General features: G+C 43.3%; 1 protein-coding gene across 1 annotated transcript; it reads left to right on the plus strand.

Moving 5' to 3' along the window:
* Window positions 1-12,246: 12,246 nt before the first annotated feature.
* Window positions 12,247-12,705, plus strand: LOC137629215 (uncharacterized). Its single transcript, XM_068360478.1, has one exon. The coding sequence runs from the start codon at window positions 12,247-12,249 to the stop codon at window positions 12,703-12,705; it is 459 nt and encodes a 152-aa protein (XP_068216579.1).
* The last annotated feature ends 431 nt before the right edge of the window (window positions 12,706-13,136 follow it).

The following is a 13,136-nucleotide window of genomic DNA, read 5'->3' on the forward strand; positions in this document are numbered from 1 at the left end:
TAAAAATTGTCATGGAATGAATGAATGATTGTTAATTGTCTGTCATCATAACATCAATGGTCACGGATACCAATTGGAGTATGAGTAATAAAGAACAATTCATTCAAGAGATTGTCAGGGAAACCTCTGGGAGTATCATCATCATCAGATCAACAAATGAATTTGATGAATGCAGTAATTACGGAAGTTGTTGGAGAAGTGTTTGAACGAGTCCTGAGTACAAGGGACCATAGTAGACTCACTTTAGCTATCCCTCTGAGAGTTACTGACATTTGATGGTGATTCTTTGTAATATTGATCCTTCATTACAAGTTTTCATACCACAGTCGATGCTAAAAACATAAGTCACTATCGAACCTGTTCTGTCTGTTGCATTACTATTAGGGTACTTCCTGGAGAATACTAAATTGTGAGACCATGGACCCAGTAGATGGATAAGTACAGGAATTGAAGATTTTAGAAGATAGATATGGAAACACTTATGAAATCTCACAAAAATGGATCAATAAGATCACAGACCGGCTAAACTTAAGGAAACCATTGGAATTAAGAGAATTTGCAGATGATTTGAAATGCTGTCAAACGACCTTAAAAAATATGGACCATGAGAGTGAGCTTGACAATGGAGCCAGTTTAAAAACCATCTGGAAGAAATTGCCACAGCACCTGCAGGACAGATATTCAGGCGAGTCATATCATGAAGCAAAAACAAAGGAGAGTGCCCAAGCTTAAGGATCTGGTTGACTTTGTTGTGGATGTGACAGAAGAAGCCACTGACCCTATCTTTTCTAGCACCTGCTCCAGTGATCCAAGAAGAGGCAAGTGAATAGACCAAAAGGGAACTGGTAAGAAAGGAGTTGGAAGCTTTGCAGGGAAGGCTAGCTCAACAAGTACAATGTCACATATACCAGAAAATAGACAACAGATACAAGATGGATGTCCTATATGACTCAATGCACAGGAGGCATGATAATCAAAGATCATAGGAGCCATGTAATGTCAAAGGAACTCGACTTATGTGTGAAGGGAGAATTCAGCAAGGACTGCCCTAAGAATTTTACATGTAACATTGAATGATGCAGTCTCAAGCATAACATATTTCTACATATGTCAACAAGACCACTGATAAACAATAGTGACACTTCAGTGAACCAAGTCCCACCAGTAGAACAGAGTACACCAGCTGTACCTTAATTGGTTTCGCAGAACTAGAGCATCTATTTTTTTCGTACTTGCGGTGACAAATCATCCATGCCAATTGTAAACTCTGATACGTATGACATGCTTGACCCTGGTGGTAATGCCACCTACTGTACTGAGGCTCTAGTTAGCCAGTTAGGAGCTCGAGGCACTGTACACCATTTGGAGATGACCATACCAACATAGTATAATATCAGTGAAAACAGCTGTGGTGACTCTTGATAGCCTCAAACATGGAAGTCAGCGACACTACACACTATTGAAGCAACTGTTAGACCAAATCTCAATATTGACTTATCAGAACAGTCAACTCAGTTTGATAATGAGAGGTGGCCACATCTCAGATATTTAGAGATACAGTACCAGAACTGAAGGCAGACCAAGTCCCCCTTTTGATTGCTATTAGAAGAGGTGGACCAGGAGAGCAATTCTCTGTTCTCACACCACTGGGCTGGACTATAAAGGGACCAGTGAATATCTTTGGTGAGCAAGTCCACATTTTATCTTTTGTACTGACAGATACACCATAGGTTGACCTGAAGAGGCTATGAGAGACAGAATATGCTCATGCCGAGGAGAGCAGATTCAGAAAACAGTTGATACCTGGAACAGCATACTTCAGGTAGTATGAGCATATCATTTAAGGCACAACCACTTAACTTACCAAAAAATAAACTGATGGCTGAGATGAGATTGCAATCCCTTGCTAGGCATCTCAACATGGATGAGACTCTGACGTGTAAGTATACTGAGGAAATTAAAAATAAACTACTGGAGAAAGATATGCTCAACTAGTTCCTGAGAAAGATTTACTCAGCTAGTAGGTTGGTCAGGGCACCAGCCACCCATTGAGATACTACCGCTAGAGTTATGGGGTCCTTTGACTGGCCAGACAGTACTACATTGGATCCTTCTTTCTGGTTACGGTTCTTTCCCTTTGCCTACACAGACACCGAATAGTCTGGCCTATTCTTTACAGATTCTCCTCTGTCCTCATACACCTAACACTGAGATTACCAAAACAATTTTTCTTCACCCAAGGGGTTAACTACTGCAATGGAATTGTTCAGTGGCTACTTTCCTCTTGGTAAGGGTAGAAGAGACTTTAGCAATGGTAAGCAGGTTTTCTAGAAGGACACTCCAAAATCAAACCATTGTTCTCTAGCCTTGGGTAGAGCCATAGCCTCTGTACCATGGTCTTCCACTGTCTTGGGTTAGAGTTCTCTTGCTGGAGGGTACACTCGGGCACACTGTTCTATCCTATTTCTCTTCCTCTTGATTTGTAAAGTTTTTATAGTTTATATAGGAAATATTTATTTTAATGTTACTGTCCTTAAAATATTTTATTTTTCGTTGTTTCCTTTCCTCACTGGGCTATTTTCCCTGTTGAGGCCCCTGGGCTTATAGCATTCTGCTTTTCCAACTAGATTTGTAGCTTAGCATTTAATAATAATAATAATAATGTTAGAATAACAAGGTGTGGTATCTGCCAAACCACCCTGTGCCTGAGAAGTGTCGCATTATCTCTGATTGTCCTGCAATGTACGGTGGATCATCGGTTAATGAATATGTGCACCAGGAACAAGATTTAGCTAACAGACTTATAATAGTGTTGCTACGTTTTTGTCTATTTATGGCCGACATAGAAGCTGTTCCACCAAGTACATGTGAAACCAGAGGATAGATATGTACTTCGGTTTTTATGGTTTAAGAAGGATCACATGGCACAACTGTTGAAGACTTTATGAATGACAGCTCATCTCTTAGATGGAGTATGGAGCCCAAGTTGTGCGAACTATGCTCTACAGCGAATGGTGGAGGAGCACCATAACACATGTTCTGAGGAAGTGCCAAATACTGTTTTATAACTTATATGTAGGTGTTTGCCTCAGATCTATGGATAAATTAGAATCAGCTGTAGTTTTGGCACAGTAAATGAAAGTGCTGTTAGCAAGAAGAGGATTTCACCTGAGTTTATCTTGGCATTGCCACAACTATCTTTCTGGGCTCGAACCTGTGCCGCCCAGTGAATAAGCTCCATTTAAGCACTTATTCTTAGGTAATTTACTGCTAAATATACCAGAGAAAAAATGTAAAGGAGTGCTAGGTTAACTAGCTCGCTCACCTAATGGTGTCGGTATAAAATTGGGCGTATAATCCAGAGGTCCCGCACTATTTAGATTAATCCACGACAGAGAACCCCAATAGAGGAGAGCCGTTCAACCTCACTCGGTACTACTACAATGCATCCGCTCAGAACCCAACTCCGTTTAGCACGACTTGTGCAGTAACCCGCTTTTTTCTTGTGCTCTCGATTTTTGGATATTTTCTAGTGAATTATGGCTTCTTCGTCGGTTTCCCAGGAGACACCGTCTAAGTTAAGTACCAAGCTGGGTTTTACTGTGTTTTGAGCAATCTAGATCGTTTAATATTTATATTATAGGAGTTATTCTCTTCGTTCATACCGATCTTGCTTGATTTCACTACAGTTGGTACTCCTGTTTTTGAGAGCTTTTAATTTTCACTTGCGATGTTACTATGTGTATTATTTTTATTATCAAATATTATTTGTTATTGTGAATATTCATTATTTAGCGTTTAGAATCCTCGTGGTTCAATTTTTGGGCCGATATCATTTACGTATCGCTATGGCTGCCGACCGTGCTAAGGCGGCAATGTTATTTTAGCCATCAGGTGTGTCTTTTGTGATTTAATTATTTATGTTGCATGCCTTGCCCAAAAATTTTCTATGTGTTTATTCATATATTTAACGCTATTATTATTATTATAATGAATATTTGTGCCATTACTCCGTTTGATCTGTCTGTTGGGGATCGTCAGTTGGTAGCCCTGCTGCCTCGTATCACGTGATCCTCCCCCACGCTCCCCCTCTAGCTAGGTGGGAGGCTAGGCTTCTCCCCCCCTCCACTAAGGGACCGTTGCCTTCCCTCCTTTTAGAGGGGGTAGTTAAGTGTTTATGGACTTTGTCCTCCGGGTGGCCCGGCGGTTTAGTCTCTGTCTAGTCTGGTTGGCCACCGGTCAACAGAGTTGGATCCCGGTGCACCCTATTTTATATTCACTTTTCATTCTGGCTTATGTTATACGAAACCCTCCGGGTTCGATTGGCAGTTCTTAGTTACAGTTCCGCCCCCCTATTATTTTATAACATTTCCTATGATGATTATATATATCAGATCACTACCCCGGAGTCTCTAAAAAGGAATTGGTATTGAATATACCTTTATTTCCCGGCCCGGGGTCTACCCCACCCCGGGAAATCAGACACTATGTGTCTTAATTCCTTGTTATTGCATCCTTTTTTATGCTCCCGGCTTGACCGGAATGGATGGCTATACTTTAGTTTCAAGTTAGACTTATGTTTAGGCCCGGGACCCCCGGTCCCGCCCCTATGTAAGAATATTACAGTTAAGCTCTAACCTTGCGTTAGACCTATGTTAGGCCCGGGTCCTCTGGACCCGCCCCTAAAAAAAAAAAAAAAAAAAAAAAAAAAAAAAAAAAAAAAAAAAAAAAAAAAAAAAAAAAAAAAATTTATTTTTTATTTTTTACAGTCTAATCTTGTGTTAGACCTACGTTAGGCCCGGGTCCTCCGGACCCGCCCCTACTTAACAGAATAGTACAGTTAAGCTCTTTTCTTGTGTTAGACCTATGTTAGGCCATTTAAAGAATAGTACAGTTAAGCTCTAATCTTGTGTTAGACCTATGTTAGGCCCGGGTCCTCCAGACCCGCCCCTAATTAAGAGAATTACAGTTTCTCATATACTATTCTTTTTACAGATGGTGCATTGTCTGACGCCGGCCTGTGCAGCTGTTCTGCACCAGCCTTGTGGCCACTCCGTCTGCCGATCTCACGCCCCTTGTGGGGTTCAACTGGAAGACGTTGTGGTATGGCACCCGGATAACTGTGTGATTTGCTTCGACCTCATCACTACCCTTGGATCTGACTCGGTGAGTCCCGTTGGCTATATTGCCTTCTTATTTTATTTACTATTAGTAAGATATCTATGGTCTTGAAGGACCATTGGGAGTCTCCCTTTTATAATTCCCCCTATTATTTCAGGCATCCCCGGAGCAAAAGTCTGCGGCTCGGGCCACACTGAAGGTGTGGATTGGTGGGTTTGCCCGGAATGTAAAGTCTAAGCGGCCGTACGTCCTATCTGAGGACTACTGCACCATGGTTTACCCCAACGCCAAGTCTTCAGCTGCTGTGGCTAGGCATGTGGCAGCTCCCATCATTGCCCACATTGATGCCACTATAACGGGTCTCATCGACCCAGAGCAAGATCCATCGGACGCCCCCGGAGGTCTGGAGGACAATGTTGCCTCCATGAACCTGGACGTCGAACCGATGTTGCTAGACGAGCCGGATACAGGTAGGGTGGTAAGTGAGGCAGGTGTGTCCGGCGCTGAGATTCCTATCCTCAGCCCCGCTCTTTCTTCTTCTTCTGATCGCTCTTCCTTTCTTGGATTTTCTGGGGACCGTGATTCGTCTCAACGTTCATACCCGGTTCCCCCTAAGGATAAGTCTACTTCAAGGACCTTACCCAAAGCTCGCAAGCCTCATAAGACTTCTCATGGCTCTAAGTCTCACGACCCGGGAGTTCCTTCCGCCCCTCCTGCTGCTAGCCCGGGCCTTTCCGAATCAGCTATGCTCCGCATCGTGTCGGAGATGCAGGAAAAGTTGGTTTCGGAGATGCAGTCGAGGATGGACACGATGTTCTCTAACTTCGGTCAGAGAATTGGGGCTTTAGAGCAAGGAGCTCCGGAGAGAGTCCAAAGCTCTCTCATACCGGATGCCTCTAAGCTCCCGCCGTTTGCCAAGAACAACCCCTGGCGGATGGCTCTTCATTCCCCGTTCTCAGACGGAATGTTGACTCTGGAGGGCCTTGGCACTCGTCCTCTAGAGGACTTTGAATTCTTTCCTCCGGGTCTGGCATTTCCATTTCATGGTTATGCCAGACTTACCGAGGAAGCTTTAGTCCGTTTAGACAAGGTCCCCAAAGAGACGGTCATCTTCCCGAAGGAGCAAGCCCAATCTGTTTGGGCCAGATTTTTGAATGACATCGGCTGCACTAACACCATGCTGACGCCTCATAAAAGCTCCTTTACGATGTTCTTAATGGACAAGACCACCTTGACTCCATGCGTCAATAAGGTGGCAGAGCTTGCCTTTCAATATGCTCTGGAGGAGAAGCCCTTGCCTCCCATCCGAGAGGTGGATCCAATCTCCCTCCTTCTTCCCTCAGGTATTGAGTGTTGGGACAACGTCCATACCACCTTTACCTCCGGCAAGCTTGCAGCAGACTGTGCCTCAGTCTTGTTTAGTGAGAAGCTTCCCCGTCTCCCGGAATCTCTCATTAAACAGGAATATGATTCCCGCCTACGTGTGGGCCGTACTCTAAACCTGGCCACATCCACGGAGTCGATAGCCTTGACTTACGATACGGAGAGTATTTTTAAGTCTCTCAACAAGGCTACGTTACAGTCGTTATATTATGATTTGTATGACTTTGCTACTGCTAAACGCAGATGTCGCAAGCATGTTCTAGCTGAGGCGACGATTAGGCATGAACCTAATAAACTCATCCGGTCCTCCTGTTGGGGTTCAAATCTCTTCCCCGAGGATCTCGTAAAGGAAGTCTTGGCGGAGGCCACTAGGGTTAATCAGAGCCTTAAAGCCCGTTGGGGTTTGACCCCTAAACGCAAGTATGACCCCGCAAATTATCAAGCCCGGGGTAGGAAGAAGCTTAGACCATATACCTCCACCCAGTTCAGGCAACAACAGAGTGCTTCATCCAACTTCCGGCTGCCTCTTCCTCCATCTTCTGTTGCCCCTGCGCAGCCCTCCACCTCTCGGGCTCCTTCGGATGACTATGTCACCGTTCTGCTACCTAAGAGCCAGCTTTCTGGTGCCTCCGCCACTTCCCCTGCCTTTAACCAGTCCTACGAGGCTCATAGCTCTTCCCAGAGTTATGGTAGAGGTAGAGGCTACCACCGTGGCTCTAACCGGAACAAAGGCAGGGGAAGAGCCTTTCGCAGAGGAAAGAACTTCCGAGGCGGACGTGGAGGCAACTCCTCAAACCAATACTGAGGTGCAGCAGGTAGGGGGGAGGCTCTATGCCTTCCGCAACAAATGGAGGTTCAGTCCCTGGGCGTTCAGTATCATCTCCAAGGGACTAGGGTGGAGTTGGATTCAAGGACCTCCTCCTCCGAACAAATTTCGTCAACATTCCACCCCAGACCTGGTCGAATTTGTCCAGGATCTTTTACAAAAGAATGCCATACAAGAAACGAAACATCTGAAGTTTCAAGGTCGGCTGTTCAGTGTCCCGAAGAAGGATTCAGACAAGAGAAGAGTGATTCTAGATCTATCCCTTCTCAACTTGTCCATTCAATGCGACAAGTTTCGAATGCTTACCGTCTCGCAGGTGCGGACCTTACTTCCCCGTGGGGCCGTCACCACCTCTATCGATCTTACAGACGCCTACTATCACGTCCCGATAGCGAGACACTTCCGTCCGTACCTAGGCTTTCGCTTAGGGGACAAAAGTTACTCCTTCAAGGTGATGCCTTTCGGGCTCAACATTGCCCCAAGGATCTTCACAAAGCTAGCAGAAGTCGCTGTTCAGGAACTCAGGAATCAAGGGATTCAAGTAGTAGCCTATCTGGACGACTGGCTCATTTGGTCAGACACCTCCCAAAATTGCCTAAAAGCCACTCACAAAGTCATCCATTATCTTCAATCTCTAGGCTTCCAGATCAACTTCAAGAAGTCCCGTCTTCTTCCAAAATCGAAGTTCCAATGGCTCGGCCTGCAATGGGATCTTATATCTCATACTCTGTGTCTTCCCAGACCCAAGAGGTTAGAGATTGCAAGGAACACCAAACGTTTTCTCAAAGACAAAGTAAGTTCCAGACGGCTTCAAGAGAAGATTCTGGGGTCCCTTCAGTTTGCCTCAGTGACGGATCTTCTTCTGAAGGCAAAATTGAAAGATATCAATCGTGTCTGGCGTTCGAGGGCGAACCGGAAGCTCCGGGACAGGAAAGTCCGCCTTCCTCCCATTCTACGGGAAAGACTTCTTCCTTGGACAAGAGCAAACAGTCTGTCAAAGTCAGTTCCCCTTCAATTTCCGCCCCCGGAATTAATCATTCACACAGACGCATCCCTATCAGGTTGGGGCGGCTATTCTCAGCTCAAGAAAGTTCAAGGTCTTTGGACTCCCTTGTTCCGCCATTTTCACATCAATGTGCTAGAGGCCATGGCAGTTCTTCTAACCCTGAAACGTCTCGCTCTTCCCAAGAAACAACACCTTCGTCTGGTCCTCGACAGCGAAGTGGTGGTCCGCTGCCTCAACAGAGGCGGGTCAAAGTCAGGGCCTCTGAACCATGTTCTAGTAGCCATATTCTCCCTAGCAGCCTCGAACCGTTGGCATCTTTCAGCTGTCCACCTGGCGGGAGTCCGGAATGTAGTGGCAGACGCCCTGTCCCGGACCTCCCCTCTAGAATCGGAATGGTCACTCGATCTAAAGTCATTTCGGTGGATTCTCTCTCAGGTTCCCGGCCTCCAAGTGGACCTCTTCGCCACAGAATCCAACCACAAATTGAGAGTATATGTGGCTCCCAATCTAGACCCTCAGGCTTACGCCACAGACGCCATGTCACAGAATTGGGACAACTGGGAAAAGATTTATCTCTTTCCCCCGGTGAATCTTTTGCTGAAAGTTCTAGACAAACTGAGATCCTTCAAGGGACAAGTAGCCTTGGTCGCACCCAACTGGCCCAAGAGCAACTGGTATCCTCTCCTGCGGGAGTTGAGACTATACCCTCACCCGATACCCAATCCGGTTCTGTCTCAGATAGTACAAACACGCGTTGTGTACGCTTTCTCAAACATTCAGAGCGCCCTAACTTTATGGACTTTATGAAGTTTGCGGCTATGCATGGTGCCAATATTGATCCTCAAAACACCTTGTTCCTAGAATCAGATAAACGGGATTCCACCATCCGTCAGTATGACTCTGCAGTTAAAAAGTTGGCAAAATTTTTAATAGACTCAGACGTGAACTGTATGAACTTGAACCTTACAGTCACTTTCTTTAGATCTTTATTAGAATCAGGTCTGGCAGCCAATACTATCACCACTATTAAATCGGCTCTGAAAAAGATCTTCCTAGTGGGTTTTAACATAGACTTAACCGACTCTTTGTTAGCTTCAATTCCGAAAGCTTGTGCCAGACTGAAACCGGTTACTCGTCCTACCCCGGTGACCTGGTTCCTTAATGACGTACTCAAATTGGCTTCTGATACCATTAACAGTTCTTGTGATTACATGCCCCTTCTCAGGAAAACACTTTTCCTAGTGAGCTTGGCTTCCGGGGCAAGAATTTCTGAATTGGCAGCCTTGTCGAGAGACCCGGGTCATATTGACTTTCTGCCTTCAGGAGAGGTCCTTCTTTCTCCTAACAAATTCTTTTTGGCTAAGAATGAAGACCCTCAAAACAGATGGACCTCCTGGAAAATTGTTCCCCTCACGCAAGATCCGTCGCTGTGCCCTGTCACTACTCTTAGGTCTTATCTATCCCGGACCTCCTCTAACTCCTCGGGGCCTCTATTCGTTAGAGAACAAGGCGGTACCATTACTATTAAAGGGATCAGGCAACAAATTTTGTATTTTATTAAACAAGCTAACCCTGACTCTTTTCCTCTTGCACATGATATCAGGGCGGTTGCCACCTCGGTGAACTTCTTTCACCACATGAATTTTACAGACCTTTCCAGGTATACAGGGTGGAGATCACCGTCAGTGTTCAAGAAACACTACCTTAAACATTTGGAAGCCCTAAAATTTTCTACAGTAGCCGCAGGGAGCGTAGTTACTCCCGAGTAACTCACAGGTTAATGCCTTGACTCTTTATCTCTCCCTCTTACCTGCCTCATTTATACCCTATTGTATTCGTTGGTCTCGCACCTGAATACTGTTATTATATTTGTAAATTTTTATGCTCCTGAGTATCTGTATATATTATCATTCACGGCATTATTATACCTACCTTATTGGATTTATGTTCATATTTAAGATACCCTTATAATTGTTTTTTGGTACTCATCTCTGATTAAAGCATCCTGTATTTCTCTTACGCTTATGTTTTTTCCTTTATTTTGCAAGTTTGGTGACATTTTTCTCTTGTATAGATTCACTGGGCGGCACAGGTTCGAGCCCAGAAAAGGGATTTTGACGTAGGAAAAATCTATTTCTGGGCGAAGGACCTGTGCCGCCCAGTGAACCCTCCCAGCTCCTCTCCCTTGGAGTCCCCAAACTTTGGGTGCTAAGGAGTTGGGTTCTGAGCGGATGCATTGTAGTAGTACCGAGTGAGGTTGAACGGCTCTCCTCTATTGGGGTTCTCTGTCGTGGATTAATCTAAATAGTGCGGGACCTCTGGATTATACGCCCAATTTTATACCGACACCATTAGGTGAGCGAGCTAGTTAACCTAGCACTCCTTTACATTTTTTCTCTGGTATATTTAGCAGTAAATTACCTAAGAATAAGTGCTTAAATGGAGCTTATTCACTGGGCGGCACAGGTCCTTCGCCCAGAAATAGATTTTTCCTACGTCAAAATCCCTTTATTGAACTGTACAGTACTATTAAAAGGAGATTAACCACCACAATAAGTCAAGCTCCACTCTTATAGAACTGGCCAAGAAATAATAAATCATATACCTAGAGAAGACTGGGGGAAATCTTTAAGACCCGAACTTAAACCTGGAGGATCTTCCCATAGAGAAAGCTTTGGGCATATTATGGAATGTGAATTAGAATGCTTTGGATTTAATATTCAAGTTGGCAGAGGTATTCAAGTTGGCAGAGGTGAACCAAAAACTAAGAGAGGAGTACTTAATACTCTTAGCACTGTTTATGACACCCTAGGGCAGGGGTCACCAACCTGTAGCTCAGGGCTCTTTCAAGCCACCTTTGCAGCTCTAAACACTGAGCTACTCTTTTTATCCATTTAAAACAAAGAAATTGTGTAACAAAATATTTAAAAATCTCATTAAATTTCAGACATATTATAAGCATCAATTTTATTGAATTAAGAAAAAAAAAGTGTAAATACTGTAGTTTCAAGTCTTAAATTATTAAAAAATTTCACATCAAAACCATTGTAACCTGAAATTATAAGGAAAGGGGAATACTGTTTTATGTCTGTTAAATGAGGTGCTGTCATTTGAAAGAAAGCTTGCTGTGTTTGTCAGACATTTTGAGGAAAGTGTGTTTACTCACTTTCCATCATTGAGGAAATGCAAAGAATCTTCAGATTTGTGAGCTTATTGATGCCATAAACACAGTTTTCTTGAAAATAGAAATGTGTTCTAAAGGATGTGCTCAAGAATTCAGAAAGAGGGAAACAACCCTGTCCTTTCATGTCAAACCATTTTTGACAGATATATCTGTACTAAGTTTGCCAGCTTTTACTAATGTGAACTAAACAGAATTGGAGCTTAAAATGGTTGGTTTACAGTAAAAAGTTAGGGCATCAAAATTTTTACACTGATCTCTAGTCTTTAGAAATGCATTAAGCTCCATTAGCTAGTTAACAAAAATGGGGAATATTACTAAATATGAAAAAAAAGCAAAATAACATTGTTATCGAAGTTTGGATTTGGATTACACTCGGGCAATCTATTCTATCTTATTTCTCTTCTTGTTCTTTTTTCCTTTTTGGAAGGTTTTAGTTTATAATTGAAAGACGTATTTTAATATTGTTATGCTCTTTAAATATTTTATTTCAATTGTTCATTACTTCAGTAGTTTGTTTATAGCCTTTCTTCACTGGGCTATTTTTCCCTGTTGAAGTCCTTGCTTTTCCAACTAAAGTTGTAGCTTAGCTAATGATGATGATAATAATAATAATAATGAACAATATTCTGTTATGTCCGAAGTACAGCAGATATTGATTTTAGACCTCAAGACACTTTTTGCCATTGCGGCTCTGACACTAATGAATTTTTAAGTTTCTTTGAAAAAATGGCTCTTCTAGCTAACAAGGTAAGTGACCCCTACCCTAAGGTAAGTACATTTACACTACAACCCAGAAGGATATTCCAGCAATTCTGTCAATTGGAGAAGAGTTGGGATGAACCACTACCCATGGAACTGGAAGAGCAATGGGGCCAACAGGTAGCCGATTTGCCAGAGATAAAGAAGTTTAAGATTCTGAGAAGCATAAAACCTATAGAAACACCTGTGAAGAATGCCCAACTGCACCACTTTGCTGATGCCTCCGAGTATGGAAATGGTACTGCATCATGCTTAAGAGTTGTCCTAAAAGATAATTCTGTGCATGTTAGTCTCATTATGGCGAAGTTGCATCTTACACCCCTGAAGGGATCTACTATTCTTAGACTGGAACTGGCCAGAGCCCTAGAAGCTGTGCAACTAGAAAAAAATTTGAGCATAGAACAACAGATACCACTGGATACTTAGGTAAGTTGACAATTATATAGTACTGTGGTAATTGAACAGATATGAAAACGCTTCCAGACTTATGTTGCCAACCCCATGGGTAAGATCCTGGATTACACTGATGTCAAACAGTGGAGATATGTACCTATTGAAGTAAACCCTGGTGACGACATAACTCACGGACTGCATTCCACCTGGTAAAAAATGATCGTTGGATACATGGTCTAGGATTCTTGCAATGTAAAGAAGATGGATAGCCTGATGTTCTGAATTAGAGAAACGAATGGATTTAAAAGCAACTCAAGTGGCATACAGCACTAAGAAGGATATCTATCATACCAACACACTGCTGAATTACTGCTCTTCATGGTTTAAATTGAGGAAGGCTGTGGTGTGTTATAGAAAATTTAAGGATTACTCAACGAAGAAACATCATGTTAGCCCTATTGCTG

The sequence above is a fragment of the Palaemon carinicauda genome, chromosome 37 (genome assembly GCF_036898095.1).
Source record: "Palaemon carinicauda isolate YSFRI2023 chromosome 37, ASM3689809v2, whole genome shotgun sequence".
NCBI lineage: Eukaryota > Metazoa > Arthropoda > Malacostraca > Decapoda > Palaemonidae > Palaemon > Palaemon carinicauda.

Excerpts from the sequence above, each read along its gene's own strand:
- LOC137629215 (XM_068360478.1), top strand. The coding sequence starts at position 12,247 with ATGGCTCTTCTAGCTAACAAGGTAAGTGACCCCTACCCTAAGGTAAGT.